Source organism: Lemur catta, chromosome 4 (assembly GCF_020740605.2).
Source record: "Lemur catta isolate mLemCat1 chromosome 4, mLemCat1.pri, whole genome shotgun sequence".
Classification (NCBI taxonomy): Eukaryota; Metazoa; Chordata; class Mammalia; order Primates; family Lemuridae; genus Lemur; species Lemur catta.
This window is the reverse complement of record NC_059131.1, coordinates 17,852,707-17,872,075: the sequence shown is the minus strand read 5'-3', so window position 1 is coordinate 17,872,075 and position 19,369 is coordinate 17,852,707. Positions and strand designations below refer to the sequence as shown.

The window sequence follows — 19,369 nt, the reverse complement described above, 5'->3', positions numbered from 1 at the left end:
GCCGCCGCCCCCGCCCGCGTCCCGGGGCCCGGAGCGCGCGTGGCCCCGGAGCCGCCGGCGCCGCGCGGGACTCACTGTGCAGCGCGCCGCGCCCGGACTCGGCTGGCTCCGCTCCGCGCGGGCGGCGAGAGGATGCTGGCGGGCTTCCCCGGCCTCGGCCCGCGCTCCCGCCGCCCCGGGCCCCGAGCGCGCCCCTAGCCGCCGCCGCGACCACTGCGGGCGCCGGAGGGAGGGGTCCGGCCGCGCCGCGCTCGCCGCCGCCCCGGGCCCCGAGCCGCAGCTCCAGGGGCGGGTGCGCTCGCCGCCGCCCCCGAATTTTCCAGCCCCCGTCGCCGCCGCCGCCTCTTTCCTCCTGCGGCCGGGCGCGGGTGGATGCTGAGGGGCAGCCCTGCGCCTCTCGCGGCCGGATCCCGGGCCTGACGGCGGGGGAGTCGCGCTCCGGGCGGGGCGGCGCGGCTCCGCCGGGAGCAGCCCCCGGGCGCGCTGAGCCCTCCCGCCCCGGCCCGCCACACGCGGGGCCGGCCGGAGCACGCGGCTCCAGAGTTCCCGCACAGGTAAACGCAGGGGCAGGGCCGGGCTTCCGGGGGAAAGACAGCGTCCGGGGGTTGGGAAGGGGCCCGAGCGGAGCCGAGTCTCCAGGGGCTTGTGGAAGAAGGAAGTAAACAGAAGGAAGATTCAGGAATCCCCAGGATGGCCCTGGCTTCTTTCTGGCATGTTTTATTTCCAGCGTCTAAGGACTGGGCCTGGAGGGAATTTAGGCGAGGAAGTCAGGGATGAAGTCGGGAAGGAGAGATGACAGAGAGAGACCGAGTGCCAGGGATGGAGAGGTGGCTAGGCCCCTCGACAACCCAGGGACAGGAAATTAAGTGCCTGGCCCGGACAGGACTAAGTATGTGTGCGGTGGGTAGTGGCGTGAGCGAGAGGGCGGCAGGGAAGGCTCTGGTTTTGGAGGCTTTTCCAGCAGGGAGTCTCTTATGAGAAGTAGGGTGGGTCAGACGGAAACCACAGGGTAGAAAGGAGGAGGTGCTTCTACTTAGCAATGTCCTTTTAAGTTCTAGGTTATCAGTGCTACCTGTTCCCTGGAAACCCACTCTGCGTTCCTGCCAGAGGTGGCCGCCCCTCGGTGCCAGCTAAGAAGAGGCCCTCAGCCCTCCCCAGGTGTGGGAGAGCCCTGGTAGGCGACCCATTCAGGAGCCCTTCCTCCACCCCTGCTCCGCTTCTCCAGGGCCAGTAGAAGCAGACACCAGCCAGGATGCCGCGGAACCAGGGCTTCTCCGAGCCCGAGTACTCGGCCGAGTACTCAGCCGAGTACTCCGTCAGCCTGCCCTCTGACCCTGACCGTGGGGTAGGCCGGACCCACGAAATCTCTGTCCGGAACTCGGGGTCCTGCCTGTGCCTGCCTCGCTTCATGCGGCTGACCTTCGTGCCCGAGTCCCTGGAGAACCTCTACCAGACCTACTTCAAAAGGCAGCGCCACGAGACCCTGCTGGTGCTGGTGGTCTTCGCAGCCCTCTTTGACTGCTACGTGGTGGTCATGTGCACTGTGGTCTTCTCCAGCGACAAGCTGGCTCCCCTCGCCGTGGCCGGCATTGGGCTGGTGTTGGACATCATCCTCTTCCTGCTCTGCAAAAAGGGGCTGCTCCCTGACCGGCTCACCCGGAAGGTGGTGCCCTACCTGCTGTGGCTGCTGCTGACAGCCCAGATCTTCTCCTACCTGGGCCTGAACTTCACTATTGCTCACGCGGCCAGCGACACGGTGGGCTGGCAGGCCTTCTTTGTCTTCTCCTTCTTCATCACGCTGCCCCTCAGCCTCAGCCACATCGTGGTCATCTCTGTGGTCTCCTGTGCTGTGCACACGCTGGTCTTGGGGGTCACCGTGGCCCAGCAGCAGCAGGACCAGCTGAAGGGGATGCAGCTGCTCAGGGAGGTGAGTCCTGCCTTCCTTCCCCTCCGTCAGCCTTCACCCCAGGTGGGGCCTGTTTGGGGTGGGGAAGGATTGTCATCTTTGCCCTTGAGTCTGAACGTGTCGGGACCTCTGGGGCTGTCAGCTCCTGTGCACCTCCCCGCTATAGCCCAGTGCCTGTGCTTGGCCCTAGAGACCGGGGCTGTCAGGACATGGGGCCTCAGGGCCACTGTTCACCTGAGCCCAGCCTGAGTGGGTAACAGGACGGCCCCCAGGGCTGGGCTTGAGACAGCACTATCCTGCTCATCCCATCAAGGACCAGGAGGGCCTGTTGTGGGGAAGAGGGCTCCGTTGGATTCCCATCTCTGGCCTGACCTTGACCAGTGTGGACTCAGTGCTCCGCTGTCAAATGGGGATAAGGTCTGCCCCGCCTACGTGACGTGATGATTGTCCAGATCCTGGGGAATGTGGGGGGAGCGCATGAGGAGAGGGAAGCTGTGATTGTCATCTGTCCTGCTCAGGGTGCCCGTGCAGTTAGGTGATGTGGGGAGTGGTGGTCTCCCCACTGAAGGTGTGGTATGGGGGCACAAACAGGATGGTCGTGGAGGACACATTCTACTGGAAGGGGTGGAATTTTGGTCCCAGTTTAATAGTATTGCGTTCCCACTGAGTGCGGAGTCCCCTGCCAGGCTCTGAGGGGCTGCAGAGACCCGGACCTGAGGGACAGTAGGCAGTGCGTGTCCCTGGAGAGCCAGGAAACCAGTCACCGGAGAACAAGGTGGAGATGTTTGATCTGACTTTGACACCCAGCCTGCCGTCCTCGTGCTGATGGATGGTTGAGAAAGGCTTCCCCACTTCCCGCCCCTGGGTTTCTCTGGTGGGTAGAGGGCCCTGCTCCTGCTCCTGCTCCAGCTCTGTTCTGTGGAGGGTGGGGCTGGGATGGAGTCGACTCTGAAGCAGTGGCCTGCTAGGTGCTGGGAGAGGCAGGGCGAGCCTGGAATTCGTGCTGACCTGAGCCTCCGGCAGTCTTGGGGGTCAGTGACAGGGCCCTGGTGACTGGCCGCAGTGCGCGGTGTCAGGTGAACAGACGTAATAGCTCACTCCTTTGCTACTTTATCCACTCATGCCCCAGCCTTCTGATTTGTTCTAGAAGTGGTCAGAGGATGTTAGCATAGGCAGGAAGGAGACACGGAGAGTGGCAATAACAAGCTCGTGGCCACACATCTCATCCATGGCAGAACCAAGACTGGTGCCCAGGTGTGCCGACCCCAGCCCAGGGCTCCTGCGCGGTGGAGCATCGTGAGTGTGTTCCGTGAGGTGTTTGTTCTGTTAGACCGAGAGCCGCCTGAGAACAGGACCTTTGCCTTCCACCCCACCTCCTGGGGACAGTGACTGTCAAATCTCAGTAGGAGGCACAGCTTGGAGGGGGCTCTGGGTCTCTGACTAAGTAGAGACACCAGTCATTTCCATTCAGGCTTGTATTAGCTGGTCTCCAGTTCCTTTTAAAGTTTAGCTCTGAGGAGCTTTGGGGAGACCCTTCTGTCCATGTTGCTCTGAGCCCCATCTCCCCAGGAACTTATTTTGAGGCTCCAGAGCTTCCAGGGACAATGGCTGCAGGGCCATGATCCAGACAAGGCTGCAGGGCTGAGCCAGGGCCTCGGCGCCTCACCATGTCACTACTTGGAAATCACTTCTGAGCCCATGATTGCTGGTCTCCTTTGGGCACTGCTGAGAAACAAAACTCCTAAAACTTAAGAAACAACAACAAAAAAAGAAAAATAAGTAAATCAAGAATAAAAATATTAGCATCCCAGGGGATCCCGACCTTGACATGGAATAGAAGGGGAGGGCAAGGGAGCTCTCAAGGTCCAGTTGGGAGCCTGAGATAGAAGGCAAGAGGCCCCAGCTTACAGTGGGCTGTGTTCCAGAAGCTTCTGAGTCACTTGTTTGGGACTAATGTGACTTTTGAAAAGGTGCCTGGGTTCCCAGGCCTGTGCACCGAAGTCTTCCTTAACTCGCAGCATCCCTGTATTCAGTCTCTGAACACTGGAAACCAAGCCGAGGGCGCCTGCGTTGCTGTGGGGAGGGACACCTGGGACGCCTGTCTCCCCCGAGCCCAGGAGTGAAGCGTCATTCACCCTCCCCGCTGCTCCTCTGGGCCTGGGTTGCCTCCTTGGGTAGGGGGAGCGGAGGAAGGGGTGTGAGAACTAGGTGGCCAGGCCCTTTCCCTCCAGGGTGGCTCCCAGAACTTTCTCCAGGCTCCTTCACTGGCACCACCTTTTGCACCGTTTCCCTGCACACGTGTCTCCATTTCTCTTCCTCGTCTCCATCATCTGTTGACTCTGGCTGGGGACTCCCTCTTGGGCCGGTGGGGGATGAACTGAGCTTCCTAGTTAGAAGCAGACACCTGCATTCCTGGGGGCTTGTGAGTTTTGTGGTTTTGTTGCTGCTGTCACTCGCAGCACAGAAGAAGCATTTCCAGTGTCAAGAGTCTTCCTCTGCAGCCCCCATACCCCAAATCCGTACGGGCTCCACGGGGAAGGACGGAAGGTACACACGGGCTCGCAGCAGCCTGAGGTGCCAGAGGCCAGCCAGGTAGCCTGTGCTGGGCTCCTCTCAGGAGGCCAGCAGGTGGGGCTCCCATAGGATAAGCCGGTGGTCAGGCATTGTGGGATTGGGGTGGGGCTGGGGTGTCTCTGGTTAGTTAATGAGTGAATATTACTGGTCAAAGAGTGTGGGCTGTGCAGCCTGCAGTGTCTGGGGGTGAGGAGGATCACACCATTGGACACTCAGGCTGCTGTGGGGGCGGATGGATCTGGAGCAGCTGTGGCTGGCAGGGTTTGCCTGGGTCCTGCCCTTGACTGTGCAAACTGGCCCTGGGATGCGTTGAGCAGGCAGGAGGGGCCAGAGCAGGACCAGGACCAGCAGCTGAGTGGTAGGGGTGGTGGAGCAGGGGCCCGAAATCTCGGCCAACACTGCTGGGAGCATTTCTTTGTCTGGGAGCTGCTTCAGAGACCCTCACACACCCAGTGTACACCACCTGTCAGCTTCTGACAGCATCATGAAAGGGATGGGTCTGTGACCAAGTAGGGGATAGGAACTCCTTCCAAATATTTTGTAGCCTCATTTCATAGCAGAAAAGCCATTGGGGAGCAAAATCCTTCTGTGGAATGAATAGCCTGTGAAGACCTTTATTCACAAAGTAAAACACAGCGAAGCTGTGCCCTTCCACACCTGCAGATTACACAGCAAGTCATTTAGCCAGGGAGGGAACGTTTGTTCCTAGGGTTGGAGGGCGCTGCAGCAGGGAGGGTGGCTTCCAGAGCCCCCTGCCTGCAGGCTGCAGTTAAATGTTGCATGCACATTGTCCCATTTCATCCTGGGTGTTGCTGGTGCCGTTTCATAGATGAGGAAACTGAGGCTCAGTGAGGTTGAAAGGAGGTAGGGGGCTGGATAACTGGGGAAGGGTCATGGGTGAGTGGGAAGGGGGGATGAGGGCTTCTCTGAAAGCCTGTCTTTCTCTGGAACCCAGGTATCTGGGCCTCCTTCCTGTTTCTCTGGTTGCCCCCAAATGTCTTTGCTAAGCAACATGGAAGAATAGTGCCAAGAGACAGAGGCCCTAAAATATAATAGAAAGTACCTCCCCCACCCCTGGAATTGGATGCAAAGAAGGGAGAGGCCCATGACAGAATGTTCCTTGTGTGTATGTGGCCAGGAGTGAGTGAGAGACGCAGGGGCATGAGCTGGAACCGGAGCTGTGGCGGGGGCGGGGCAGGAAGCAGCCAGGTGGGAGAGGTGCAGGGCACAGTTGGGAGGAGGCAACTCAACCCGGTTCCTGGCCCTTTGTCCCAGGACTGGAGAGAAGTGGTCACCCCTCCACGAAGAGTATGTAGACGGGCATCAGTGGAGGAAGTAGGATGTGAGGAAAGGCATGGCAGGGGACCTTGGGGGCCATCGGATCCATCTGCGTGTGACGGAGAATGGTCAGTTATTGAACATGTAAACAACTTTTTAGAAAATCACCCCCACCTTCCCTTCCCCAGTGGCAGTTTTTTGTGGCCGCTTGTGATCCTTATGTCTGTGTAAACAGCTTTTCTAGCTTGTCATCCTCGGACATATACAATTTAGGCCCCACCTTTCACCCACATTATTTCACTGACATTTTGCTGTGGACATCAGAGTCCTTGTGTTTATTATTTCAAATCAGCACTTTATAGTCAGCGGGTTTTCCTAGAGCAGAAACTGAAGCCCAAGCTGGGCCAGTGGTGAGTGACTGGGCAATTTTGTATGTGCATGCATGTATACACACATACACACACACACACACACACTCACACACCTGGGCTTGGTGTGCCCAGCCGTCATGGTGAACCCTCCATGAGATGGAGTGGCTGGGACTCCAAGGTTATTCCTGCTTAGAAGTTTCTTCATAAACAGTTCATCCCAGTAGGGTGGTCCAACCTGAGTAAACATTCAGACCTCACCACCCGCAGCGGTCCCCCACCAAATTACACATTCTTGATGATAGACTTCCATGGGTTTGTGCCCCAACCAGCACTTTGGACTCAGAGACACCCCCGTGTGCAGGTCAAGGCTAGAGAGCAGGGCCGGTGACAAGGTGGCACGCTCACCGAGTCCTTGCTGTGTTCCAGTTAAGTGTCTTCCAGCAAGAGGCAGATGATATTTCCATCTTACAGTTGGGGACTGAAATGACTTATCCAGGCCACACAGCTAGGAAGTGGCAGGACTCAAACCCAGGCAATGGGATCCCAGAGCTCCTCCTTTTCTGCAATCATGAAAGAGCCCCTGAGATACAGTTCCAGCAGGGTTGGGTTTTGGTTTCTCAACCCACAAGCATTAGAAGAACAACTCGGGGATGAGGAGTGTTGCTAAGGGTGCCATCAAGGAGCACGGCTGTGTGCAGTGTTGAGCGTTGCCGCCAACGGCCCTCATCACCCTCCGTGGCTGCAGGAGTCACTGCATTACAGGACAGCGTAGTAACTTCTGTCCCTAACGGTGATACACTCATCAAGAAAATATTAAATTACTTTTATGTGTAAAGTGGAATGTGGTGGTACATTCTAAAAACATTTTCCTCCAAAGTGGAAAACACAAGCTTGAACAAATAAGGATTATACTTCGGCTCTCTAGGAAATTGAGCAATGTGACTGGTTCATTTCTCGATGGCCTTGCTGAATATGTAGCCACGCACTTACCACGTGTTTCAGTTATCCATTGCTATATCACAAACAGTCCCAAACTTAAGGGCTTAAAAGAATAAGTTCATTGTTTCTAATGATTCTGTGGGTTTGTTTTTCTGCTTCACGTGGCGCTGGCTGGGGTCACTCACTTGGCTGCCCGACTATTTTGTTTGGCCAGCAGCAGTCAGCTGAGGGCCATGCTGGCAGGTTCCAAGGGGGCTTTACTCACATGTCTGGAGCCTGGGAGCTCCTGCACATGGCTAGCTTGGGCTTCCTCACAGCATGGGGTCTCAGAGATAGTGGAAGGTGCCGGAGTTTTAAAGGCTAGGCTCATGACTGTGGATTAAAGCAAGTCACAAGGCTCACTCAGATGCAAGAGGAAATTGCTTCTGCCCCTTGGTGTGTGAGTGACAACGTGCATATGAGGAGGGAATGAACGGATGGTGGCTGTCTACCACACCAGGAGGCACGGGGTTGGGGTGGGGTGCTGGGGAGAAGGCACTGAATAAAACCATGAGTCTGGGTGGGGTTCAGAATGCTCTGTGACCCCAGAATGCTTCAAAAGTTAGAAATGAGGTCCAGAGCCAGGTGTGTGTAACTCCATTAAGGTATTGATTCTCTGTGGGATTCAATAGATCATTTTAAAGATTTTTGGAAAGCTTCAGAAACTTCACTGCACAGAAAAGGTGATGATAGCTCAGAGTTTATCTGCACGGGCTTTGCCTTGCCTTACGTGTGCAATAAGAATTAGTTTTCTTTCCTTCTCAAACATGCAATAGCCCGTGTGTCCAGGACACTGGGCCAGGTTATAGGGCAGGCAGCTTGATCACGACCCCGGCACCCGTCCTGTCCCTTTGTCTGCACATACCAGCTGGGCAGGCAGCCTGGCTGCGATGTTTGTATTCCTTCCCCAGGAGGTGGGGATTTGCACGTGCACAAACTTCAGAAACACGTGAGTGTGTTTCTCTTGGCAGGTTGTCATTTACCTCAAGGAAGATTAAGACCAATAGTAGGATTACTTTACAGCCCCCTGCAGTGCTGTGGTTGTGGCAGTCACTCTATGAATGTTTGTTGAATATATTCATTCCAGCTTTGCTTTTACCTTTATTTCCTTCCTCATCAACTCTTATTGGGAGTTTGATAGATTTTTGGCTAGATAGAGAAGACTGAAGGAAATGTTCTGGTGTTAATCCAAGTGATTTGAGAATAGTTTTTTAAAGCATGATTTATATAACTGTTCAAGGGTGCTAATCAGTACTCCTTTGCCACTTGTTAATGAAGATCCTTTCTGGTCCAGGTAAAAAGCAGGAATAGAGGAGAGATTTTAGAAGCCCAGAAAATGAGTCATTGATATCCTGTTGTCCTAGTTCTAATCTCATCCTTGGGCAAAAATGATTTGCATAAGATCCTACAGAAGAGTGGCTGGGCCAAGTAAGAGCTTTCCAAGTCCCATCTTCCCTGGTGGCTCCTCCAGTCTCGGGAGTAACCTTATTTCTTCTATCACTTAGCAAACATCTTCCAGGGCTGCAGGCATTGTTCCAGGCAGGGTATACCAGGAATGAATAAAACTCCGCCCCTGCTCTCAGGGAGCTCACAGGCTGTGCCACAAGTCCTGTTAGAGAGAGCAAGCCTGCCTAGGGAAACTGAGGCTGGTTTCTGAAGAGCTGGCCATTGAATTGGGTCTTGAGGGATGAGTAGGAGTTTGCCAGGTGGGGCAGTGGGAACAGGGCTTTCCAGTCAGAGTCATAGAGGTTCTCCCTTGTTTGGGGCTGGTGAGAATGACCATGGAACAGGGACACAAATGGGTGGCAGGAGCCGGAGAGACGGGTGTAGAGAAGCCAGAGAACAGGAGGGCTAAGAAATTGGGGCTTTATTCTTACTACGATTAGATTCTATGGCAGGAATTGAAGCAGGGGACATGTAGGGTCTCATCTGTGTTTATTAGGAGGATCATTCTGGTGGACTTGAGTGAAGCCAAGACCCATTAGGAGGCTATTGAAGTCATCCAGGCATGATGCCGTGAGGGCCACCCCCCAAGACAGAAATGATGGGTGGGGATGAGTTTGGTTTGAGGTGCCTATGGGACATCCAAGTGGAACTCTCAGATTATTCAGTGGATAATTATTGAACACCTTCCGTATACGAGGCCCTGTGTTCAAGATCTGGAGCTTAGAAGAAAGGTCGAGAGTTACAGGTTTTTGAATCATCAGCATTTGAGTGGTACCTACAGCTGTAGGGTGGATGAGGGGTTACCCAGGGAGAGTGTCTGGAATCAAAGGGGGAAGAGGTAGGACCCCACCCATAACCTGTCCCTGTCTTTGCTTCCTGCCCAGGTCCCTGCTTGTCCCGGGTAGCCTGTAGCAGGTGGATGGACCATGTGGGAACAGGAGGCAGCCCCTGTCTGATGGTATTTTGTGCCATTGATTCCCTTGCACTGGGGAGACTTAAGCCAAGGCAAGGTGGGGCCCTGGTGCCAGGTGAGGGACTGCTTCTCACTGTCCTATCTGGCAAACAAGGGCACAGAGTGTCACTGTGTTACCTGTGGGGGAGGGGTGGATAATGTATGTAGAGGTGACTTACAGACTACACAGTGCCATGCAAATGCTAGTTATTTCTTTATTAATGCATTTAATCTTGGCAGACCATCTCTGATCTTTGAACTATGAATGAATCAGACCAAGTTTATTCATTATCCTTTTGTTCATATCTTTTCTGTGTCATCAACTGGCACTTTTCTCCTTGGTATAAAAGGATTATTGCTAAGAATGTTTTAAATTATAAAATGCTGTATAATATTGCAGAATGTTGTACTATTCCTTTTCTGTAGGGCATTTGGCTACTCTTAATTTACCAATTTTATTTATTTATCATTTACATTTTATTGTTATTTATATGTTATATCCACAAGCCCATTATCTCACTCCTTTTCTCCTGCTGTTCATTTTCTATCTAATGCTTCTTCCTGCCTCTGTTCATGTTTTCAGCTGTTTCTTCCAGCGAAATTCCTCTTTGTGGTTCCTAAGGAATTCCCTTTGATTAGAAATGAATCTGTTCCTTTCCTTTTTCTCCTTCCTTTCCTGAGAACACTTTCCTTCTTGTAAACAGAGAAGTGAGTGATGTGTTTCAGAAGAAATCTGCCCCTCTCATTAGCTCCATTCAAAAGCCCCACATGAGCAACTGGATGTGGACTTTCCCAAGGTTTCCGTGGCTGTGGTTGCTGTTCACACACCACTTCCAAGATTGGTCTCCATGAAACGTCGTTGGTGTCAGCTGAGTCGGATCTCGTATCACAAGGCCACAGCAGCCGCCTGTCCGGCTCTAGGTGGGCTCCCAGTTGCCCTTGAGGGCTGAGCTTTTCGCCCAGGGGGACAGGCCCTGAGGAATTTGTCCCCATGGGCCTGATTCTTTAAGATTGACCAATAAGCTTGGGGCCTGGTCACCAGCCTGATCATGGTAGGTGGATGGGGGAGGTAAGACCATGTCTGTCATGTGGTACAAATTTGCTGCTGATTCCTAAGAAACCAAATCCGTCATTTCCTGAAGGGGAATCTGAGCAAAGGGCATTTTGTGGTGCTGAGAGTGGTTTGTCACCGCAGGCAAGGCCCGGAGTCGGCTGTGCCTCCCAGGGGCTCATTTCCTGGTGTGGATGACTGTCGGACAGCCAGAGACCGTGGCCCACAGCCTCGCTCTGTGCTCTCTCTGCAGGACTCCCGCACGTGCTCACAGTTTATCTCCCACGGGGGCAGTACTGAGCACTCTGGGAACACCTTAGTCTGCCCCGCATTTGGGGTTGTAGTTGTTAATACTATATTGCCCAACTCCGGGGACACATTTGGGACATAGCCTCTTTATTTCAGTAAAGGGCCTAACATAAGGTGGTTAATTTAGTTAGCATTTTCTGTCCCTTGCATGTGTCTTATCTCAGACCCAACTGGCCTCTACACTTAGGGACCGGTGAAGGGACCTTGTGAGACTCAGGGTGGGCCTTCTGCTTTGGGACTCTGGGTAAAAGCCCTGGTTTCGCAGTCATTTGACTTGGGTCACCTCCTGGCCCCCCACATCCCAGCCGTGAGATCTTGGGTAAGTTGTTTAATCTAAGTCTAGTTTCTCCGTCTTCTTCCCTAGGATACGCAGCTGGGACTAGAAATGGTTGTTGCTCTGGCTGTCGCTGACGTTGTTGTTATTATGGGCTCCGAGGAAAAGGAATGTTAGAAAAGCCTAGGCCAACCCCAGGGGAGGGAAGAGCAGCTCCGTGTTCCTTCTGGGATGTCTCGAGGTCTCCTTGGCTGCCACAAGAGCTGCCCTTGCCTCCTGGCTGGGGAGCCCCTGACATCTGTCCTGGCTCGGCCCTACCCACCCCATCCTCGTTCCCCAGTCCCTGCCTGGGTGTTGGGCCCTCATCCCCTGTTTAGGAAATACCCATATTCGGTTTTCCTAGATAGATATCTGTCTTTTAAAAAGAAACCTCAAAATGCATATCTTCACAATTACTGAACATTTCCCCATAGTAATTAAGAAAAAAAACTTTACCTTCACATCTTCCTGGAGTGATCATGGCTTTGCTTGCTGGGCAGGGCTTCTGTTAACTAATTCTAATAATTGGGAAGAAACACAACAAACAGCACAATAGTGTAACAGGGCATAGGAAGCAGAAGTGGGGAGGAAATTTAGAAGCAGGGCTACTATTGTTTTGGCTGCCTTGTACATGTTACAGAGAATGGACTTTTTACACGAAGTTCTCCACAAGGACCAAGAATACTGTGCTTTTGATGAAGATTTTTCTTCTCTCTTTTTTTTTTTTTTTGGCATTATGACAGTGGCCTTTCATTTCATATCTCTTTTCTTTATACCATATTTTTGGGAGGAATGAATTAAGAGTAGGTAGTGGGTGGGAGACACAGTGAAGGTCTCTGCAGTGCTGTGGAGTGGAGGAATGACAAACGTGCTCTTTCATTGGGTCAAAGCACTTGAGCTGTGTAGAACTTGGTTCTTTTATTTAGAATAAAGGTGGTCTGGTTGCAAACCGATAGCATCATGTTGGGAACGTGGGCTTGCATGGTGTCCTCACTGGTTCCTCTGTGTTTTAGAGTCCTTCCTCCTCACTAGGGTTAGTGACACACAACTCATGAGACTTATCATTGGATTTAGGGGAGGGAAGGATCGTGGAGCTCACTGTCCACCTTGCAGGCAGTGCGGAGGCTCTGCTGTGGTGTCCCCGACACATCCTCTGATCCTTCCCTCTCTCCGAGGATGGGGGGAACCTGCTGTCCCTCACAACCTCCTTGGTCTGAAGACTCTCTTAGAACTAGTTACAAATCACATTTACGTAGGTCTTTTTATCTACATTATGTCACTCAGTCCTCACACCCACTCTGTGAGGTGGATATTCTTGTCGCTGGCATTTTATAGAAGAGAAAGTGGAGGAGGAACAGTGAGGGTGAGGAAGGCTCGCAGACTTACCCGGGGAGACGCAGCGCTGGCTGGTCTCAAAGCCAAGTCTTCCAGAGCCAGATGCAGTCAAAAGTCGTCTTCTTTGAGACTGAAACAGGTAGTTGGTCAATTGATGTCAAAAGTTAAGTTATTGTGGTAGTTACACGACTGTGTGTCAGAACACATGAACTATATACCCAAAAAGTGAATTTTACTGTGTGTGAGAAAAGGGAACAAGTAAACAACAAAAGAGAGATGCGAGCACAGGTGTCGGCAGCTGATCTCGATATACAGGTGACCCTTGAACAACGTGGGGCCTGGGGCAGTGACCTCTTCGCATTCAAAAATCTGCATAAAACTTTAGACTTCCCCAAAACTAACCAATAGGCTATGTGGACCGAAGCCTTGCTGATAACCTAAACAGTCAATTAATGCATATTTTGTACATTATATGTGTTAAATACTGTGTTTTTACAGTAAAGTAAGCTAGAGAAAAGAAAGTGTTATTAAGGAAATCATAAGGAAGAGAAAATATATTTACTGTTCATTAAGTGGAAGTAGATCATCATAAAGGTCTTCATCCTCATCTTCACGCTGAGTAGGAGGAGGAGAGGAGGGGGGGTGGCCTTGCTGTCTCAGAGGTGGAAGAAAATCCACACGTAAGTGGACCCCTTGTTCAAACTCATGTTGTTCAAGGGTCACCTGTAGCGTGAGAAGAGCTGTGGTACCTTAACAGACACCCTGTGGGGCCAGGAGGGAGCTGACTTGGATGGGGCACCATGGACCATTTTGGGGTGATGGGCAGTGTTCTGTATCTTGACTGGGGGTGTAGTCACGCAGCTATACACATTTGTCAGAACTCACCAGCATATCCACTTAAAATGTGTGCAACCTACTAAAACTCAGTAGATTTTATAAAAAGTCAGTAAAATACAGGAATCACAAAAATTGTATATACATATCTGTATTTATATGTATTTTAAATAGCTTGTTTTAATTGAAAGTCATTTAGCTGAGCAGTCATCTGCTGATCTTTTGTTGAAGGGGAAGTTCTTTCCTTCATATATAGGTACTTTACTTGCTATTCTTTGTGCCCCCCCCCTTTTTTTAATCTGAGTACAGAATCCTCTTAGATTTTTAAGACTTTTTTTCCTTTGGCCAAATTTCTACTGTGTCTTGCCTATCTCTAATTCAACAGCAGTTTCTTTTAGCTACTCACTTTTATCAAAAATTTCCAAAATACTCACTTTACTTTTCTTAGAAACAGCTATCTTCCTTTCACATTCATATTTTATCTGTTTAGGTTATATTTAATTAAATTATGTAAATATAATACCAAAAAACAACTGGCATAAATAGTTTGGGACTAAACATAACTGATTCTTGGGAAACACTCCAAAAGTTGGAGCAGAAATAAATGCACGAGCTTCCTAGAGAGGAGCCTGCCCTCTGTCAGTTGGTTTGCAGATGGGGTGGTCCCGCTGCAAACCCTGTCCTGGCTCCTGTCCTGGCTCTAGTCTGTCCCCAGCAAGTGACACCCATCTGTCCGTCATGTTCCCCCAGCAGCACCTCCAGTATTTTAGTGCAGCCATTGAGCTTGCCCTTGGTCTCCTCTTCGACCTAACCCATCTCACTTTTACAAGAAGTCTGCAGGGACATGGTTCCTGGACCTTACGTTGTCCTGGGCACTTTCTCTAGCTGCAGACGCATTACCCAGGAGTGGTGCCTCCTGTTTGACATACATTTTGCCCCAACCTGCTCCCAGAACCTTGTCCATCCTACGTCATCGCAGCACACAAATACTGGAGGTATAAATTCTCTAACTGTACACATCTAGGATTGTGGGGTGGTCCCCCCCTCCTGGAGAGTTTAGAGGTCAGGCCTTAATGAAAGAACCATCATCTGCATAAAAACTTAAGTTAAATAGAGAAACTCACTGCTGCCTAGATGCCCGGACAGCTCTGTAGAGACTGACAGAATGTTTCCCTGTCTGACAGGTTGTGCTGTTTAAGGGAGTGGGGAGGCAGGGAGGCCTTCGCAGGGACCGTGCAGCCAGCCCACTCCTCAGGGCTGGAGGGTGTGTTAGTGTCCCTCTGTGGCCTGCACACCCCTGCTGCCAACTCCCTTCCTCGCTGCTTCTCTGTCTTCCTGCCAGATCAGCAGAGGTCAGTACGATTATCAACTTAATCAGAGTCCAACACATCCCTTCCTTGTCCGCCATCTTCTTACTGAGATGCTGTATTTGTCACTGGTTATTTAGAATGTATAATTTTAGCTGTGGGCCTATTGATGGACATTTCTTTTGTGTCTATATGCTTTTTTATCTTTCTGTGCTGGCAAACATGGTTGTGGGGACAGGTTTGCACACGTCTCTGGGTGCTAGGGGTTCAGAGACGAGTGACCTGGGGTCTCTGCCTGCAAGGGAGGCCCTGCTCAGTTCATTTACTTTCTTAAAAAAAAGTTTATTACTGTCTGGATATGGGCCTGGTACAGAGCAGTCACTTCATAAATATTTGTTGAATATTGATACATGAGTTATTATTAGGTTCAACTACATGAAATTGTCAATATCCAATCACTTTCAACTTATAAAAAAATGGCAATTTCATTTCATATGGTTCAGTCTAATATAAAAGTAATGAACATGTTCACTATGGAAAGCCTGGAAAATACTATATAATGTGGAAAAATATTACTCATAATATTATCCCTCAAGAGTAACTATTAACTTTGGGCTCCCTTTTAAAGATAGATATGAATATCGATTTTCTTCTATGTAATACAAATGCTGTTGTTAGAAAACAATTCAAGCTAGGCAGGAGTATGAAGGATACAAGTGAAAGTCCTCCTTCCCTCCCCTGCTCCTCTTCCCATAGGTAACCATTGCCACACGTTTGGTGTGGAGGCTTCCAGACATCTGTCTATGAATTTGGATATTTATGTGAATATATGTACATTTAGAACTGATAGATTATTTATATAAGTTTATGCAAATCAGTGAAGTAAAACTCTGCACGTCCCTCTGGTGGCTGTAGTTTTCCTCTTGAGGCCATCGCCTGCACCTGCAGCCTGCAGCCCTTCCTCCTCCAGCCAGGCAGTCCCACTCAAGGTCCACATTGGTGGCCTCTGACAGGAACTGTGGCCACCCCTGGAGCTGAGGGAGAGCCAGGCTGGTCTGGCAGGCTGCTCCTGTCTGCTTCCGTCTGTGACAGCAAGAACCTTTTAAGGTCCTACTGAGCAGGAAACCCAGGGACAGTCCGGCCTGGCAGGCCAATGGCAGGGGTGGCAGGGAGACAGCAGCATCCCAGCTGAGAGCGAGGGCCTGCCCTTGGGCTGGGTGCCTGCTGCGGGCTCTGGTCCCAAGGAAGTGGTTTATTCATTGGGGCTGGAGAAGGCATCAAATCAATACGGCCGTCACCTTGCGTGGTGGTTTGTGGAGAGGGAGGCAGTGTGCCAGGAGGAGGGAAGCCAGGCCTGGAGCTGGGTGCCAGGGGCTCTGGGCAGCTCAGTTAACCTCTCTGGGCGTCTGTGTGGGGGAGGGGGCGAGGCTCCATGGTCCCCAGGTCCCGATGAGTGCTGACATCCTTTGCATTTCTCCTTTTGTCTACTTCATAGGCATTTCATCAGTGAGCAGGAGTTGAGTTTAAACTCTGCCCCTCGGTAGGTGCTGGGATCTCAGGCCATTTGATCTTGCTGAGACTTGATTTCCTCCTCCGTAAATGAAAGGGATGGAGGGGTGTGTGCCCAGTGAGTAAGAACCAGACTCGGGTCACTAGGTGTCTACTCAGCAGGTCTGTGATCTCAAGTTGCGTAGGTAGAACTGTTAGAATAGTGCCCGCTCATAAGTTTGCTATGACAGGGATGACGTTGCCAGCTCTTACACGGTTGTGGTAAAAAATATATGAGACAGTGAGGAAAGCACTGTAAACCACAAAGCCTCATCCAAATGCAAGCATTATTATTTTATGTTTATCTGTAACTATGTAAAACCAGAAATCGCTTCCCTGTTGGGAGGTGCCACGTCGCGTTCTGCATGAGTGGAATTTGCAAGTGGGGATGAGCTGGGGTTTGCACCTAAGGGGTCTTGTTCCTGCTGCCTCCTCTCCCCCTCCGCCCACTGCTTCTGCCTGGAGGGATGGCTTTGGAGAGTGTGAGAGCAGGAGACATTACCGAGTTTTCCAGAAAAGAGTATGCACAGGCCCAGATGAGAAGTGACTTGCCTGAGGTCACATGGAGAGCCCATGTCAGAGCCTTGGTCTGTGGCCTCGGTGTCCTGGCTCCCTGGCCGGTGCTCCTCCAACACCTTCCAGAGGGAGCTGATAACCGCCCTGATGCCAGCTTGTGTCCGGGGCAGGGACCTGTGACAGGTACAGGAGATCGAAAGGAGACAGGAACCCAAAGAGACTTTCCTGTGAACAGGGACTGTTCATGAGTGTCGTGTGGCTCTGCTTAGGGAGAGGTGGAGACGGGGGAGCTACAAAGGGTGTGGGTGGGAGGGGTAGGTGGGCTTCGGAAGCAGGTGACACTGGGATGTGGGGCACTGAGCTGGGAGAGAGGGGGCAGGTGGAGTGTTGTGCGGTTGTACCGGGAAGGCGACGGGAATGGTGGGGGAGATGGAGGGAGGGCAGGTGACCTGCTGTGGCTGTGCTTGCCCGGAAGGTGCTGGAACCCTCTGCTGCTGAAAGGGTTTCCAGTGTAAAACAGGGATCTCCCCAGGCTGCAGATCTGCCACTGCTGCGCTGCTCTTGGCTGTGTAGTAAATTTTGCTTTTGTTCTCCCAGTCTTAGGAATCCTATTTGCCTCACCAGGCCAGGGTCAGCTCCCCAGGGACCTGGAGGCAGGAGCTGTGTGGTTTCATGGGACATGTTTGCCTGCTCCTGCTCCTCCGGCTTTATGAAAAGGAAGTCAGAGGCTGGAATGGTTTCTTTTTGTTTTTGTTTGCCAACTCTTGAGAGGGTACATTGAGAGACCAATCTGAAAGTGAAGATCTTTAAAGGATATTTCCTCTGGCTGAGTATAATTGCTTAATCTGTGTGGTTCATTTTTCCCTTTGGGAAAAGGAGAGATGATGCCTGACTCACTCCTTCCTGAAGTGCTGTGTGCCCAGCTTCTCTCTGGGAGGAGAGTCCTGCATAGGCGCGTTCCGATATGAGCATCATTCTTACTCCCATCCCAGAGACCGCAGCTTCATTCCCCTTCTTTCTTCTGGATCTGAGGGTGGGGCTCTCCCCAAGGAGACAGAAAGCTGGTCCTCAAGCCCTCCAGGGGCCTCTGTGACACAGACTGAGAGAGGCAGAGAGAAAGCCTCGTGGAGGAGGCAGGACTGAGATATGGGCCCTGAAGGGCTTGTCGGATTTGAGCCCTAACTTGCTAGGGGAGGCGATTGCTTGTGAACCAAGATCTGGGGGGTGAACATAGATGAGGGAACCTTTGACTTGAGAATTAGGTGTATGAGACAGTAAGAAAGAAGTCTAGGAGGTAATTTGGGATCTGAAATGGGGGACCAAAAAGGCCACAGGAGACACTAGGAGGTAATTTGGGATCTGAAATGGGGGACCAAAAAGGCCACAGGAGACAGCTTTGAGCACATTCTTCAGGCAATTCATTCTTCAGTCGTTGAAGGTTTTGGAGCAGGCAGGTGACCTGAGCTGAGCTGTCCTTCAGAAAGATTATTCTGGCAACAAAAGTGAGGGCTGTGAGCAGCAGACTATATAGGAACCTGCCTGTATGTGGTGGAACACAGGTAGCTCACCTGAGCAATCAGAGGAAGTATAGGAGAGGGGGATTCATTCAGTCAGGATATACCAAGGACGTACTTGTGTGCTCAGCATATTAAAAGGTGCAAAATAGGGAAAAGTCTGGGTTGTTGCCCTCGATGAACTTTCCATCTGATTGTGAAGATTTCCATACACTCCTCCCATAAACTGGTGAGAGACTTTTTCAAAGCCACCTATGGGAAGGTGAGAGGTGAGAACAGACAGCCACACGCAGCATAATAGTGATGCAGAGGTGGGCGTACCCGACCAAGCACCTGTTTCATGCCAGGCGCTGTGCCCAGTACTCTGATCCTCACCCCAGTGCTGTGGAGCTTTCGGGGGAGACTGAGGTGCTTTCCCAGGGACGCGCAGGCTGCTGGAAGGTGGGGCTGGTTTTCAGCTTCTGCTCTGTTCAGTTCCCGAGTCTTGGCTCTTTATGCTAAGGGGCGGGGGGTTGAACCAGGCTTTGAAGTTAGTGTCAGCAATGGAGGTAGATGGTACCTTCTGTAAGTCTGGGGGAGGGAGAGAGAGAGATGGGGGAGGGAGAGAAAAGAAGAAGAAGGAAAAGGAGGAGGAGGAGGAGGAATGTGGCTGGACTGGGGACTGGGGACTACAGCTGGCCATTAGGGAAAGATGGGGATACCTGTATGGTGGGCAAGAGGGATAGAGTTGAAAGAGGGCAGGTTGCTATGGTTTCCATCCCTCTGAACTACCACAATGTCATCTATCAAAAAGATGATGAGAGACTTCTGTTTCCAGTCAAGAGTGAGAAAGACAGTCTGGAATTACCCTCCCACTGTAAATAACTAAGAACTGGATAAAATATAGGGAAAGTCTGCACAGTTTGGGGAAACAGGTAGTAGCAAGCTGTGATTCTTTGGAAAAAGATAACTAACCAAGTGAGCCCTATCGTTGCCTAGGCTTTCTACCTGAAGATAATTCCACCTCTGTTTGTGAGGGAGAACCCAAACAGAGACTGGCAATATCACTGAGTTGAGGAGACAGAGCTCAGAGTTTGAGGAGGCCAAGGTTTCTAGAACAGAATGCCCAAAAGGAGGAAGCTGCAAAGAGAAAGAACT

General features: G+C 51.5%; 1 protein-coding gene across 1 annotated transcript in view; it reads left to right on the top strand.

Annotated features, from left to right (window-relative positions):
* Nucleotides 1-457: 457 nt before the first annotated feature.
* ADCY3 (adenylate cyclase 3) overlaps nucleotides 458-19,369 on the top strand; it is an 81,100-nt gene continuing 62,188 nt past the window's right edge. Inside the window, exons 1-2 of the mRNA XM_045549172.1 lie at nucleotides 458-554; nucleotides 1,053-1,927. Of these exons, the coding sequence (XP_045405128.1) occupies nucleotides 1,253-1,927 (675 nt within the window). The 5' untranslated portion in view covers nucleotides 458-554; nucleotides 1,053-1,252. The remainder of the gene's footprint in view (nucleotides 555-1,052; nucleotides 1,928-19,369) is intronic.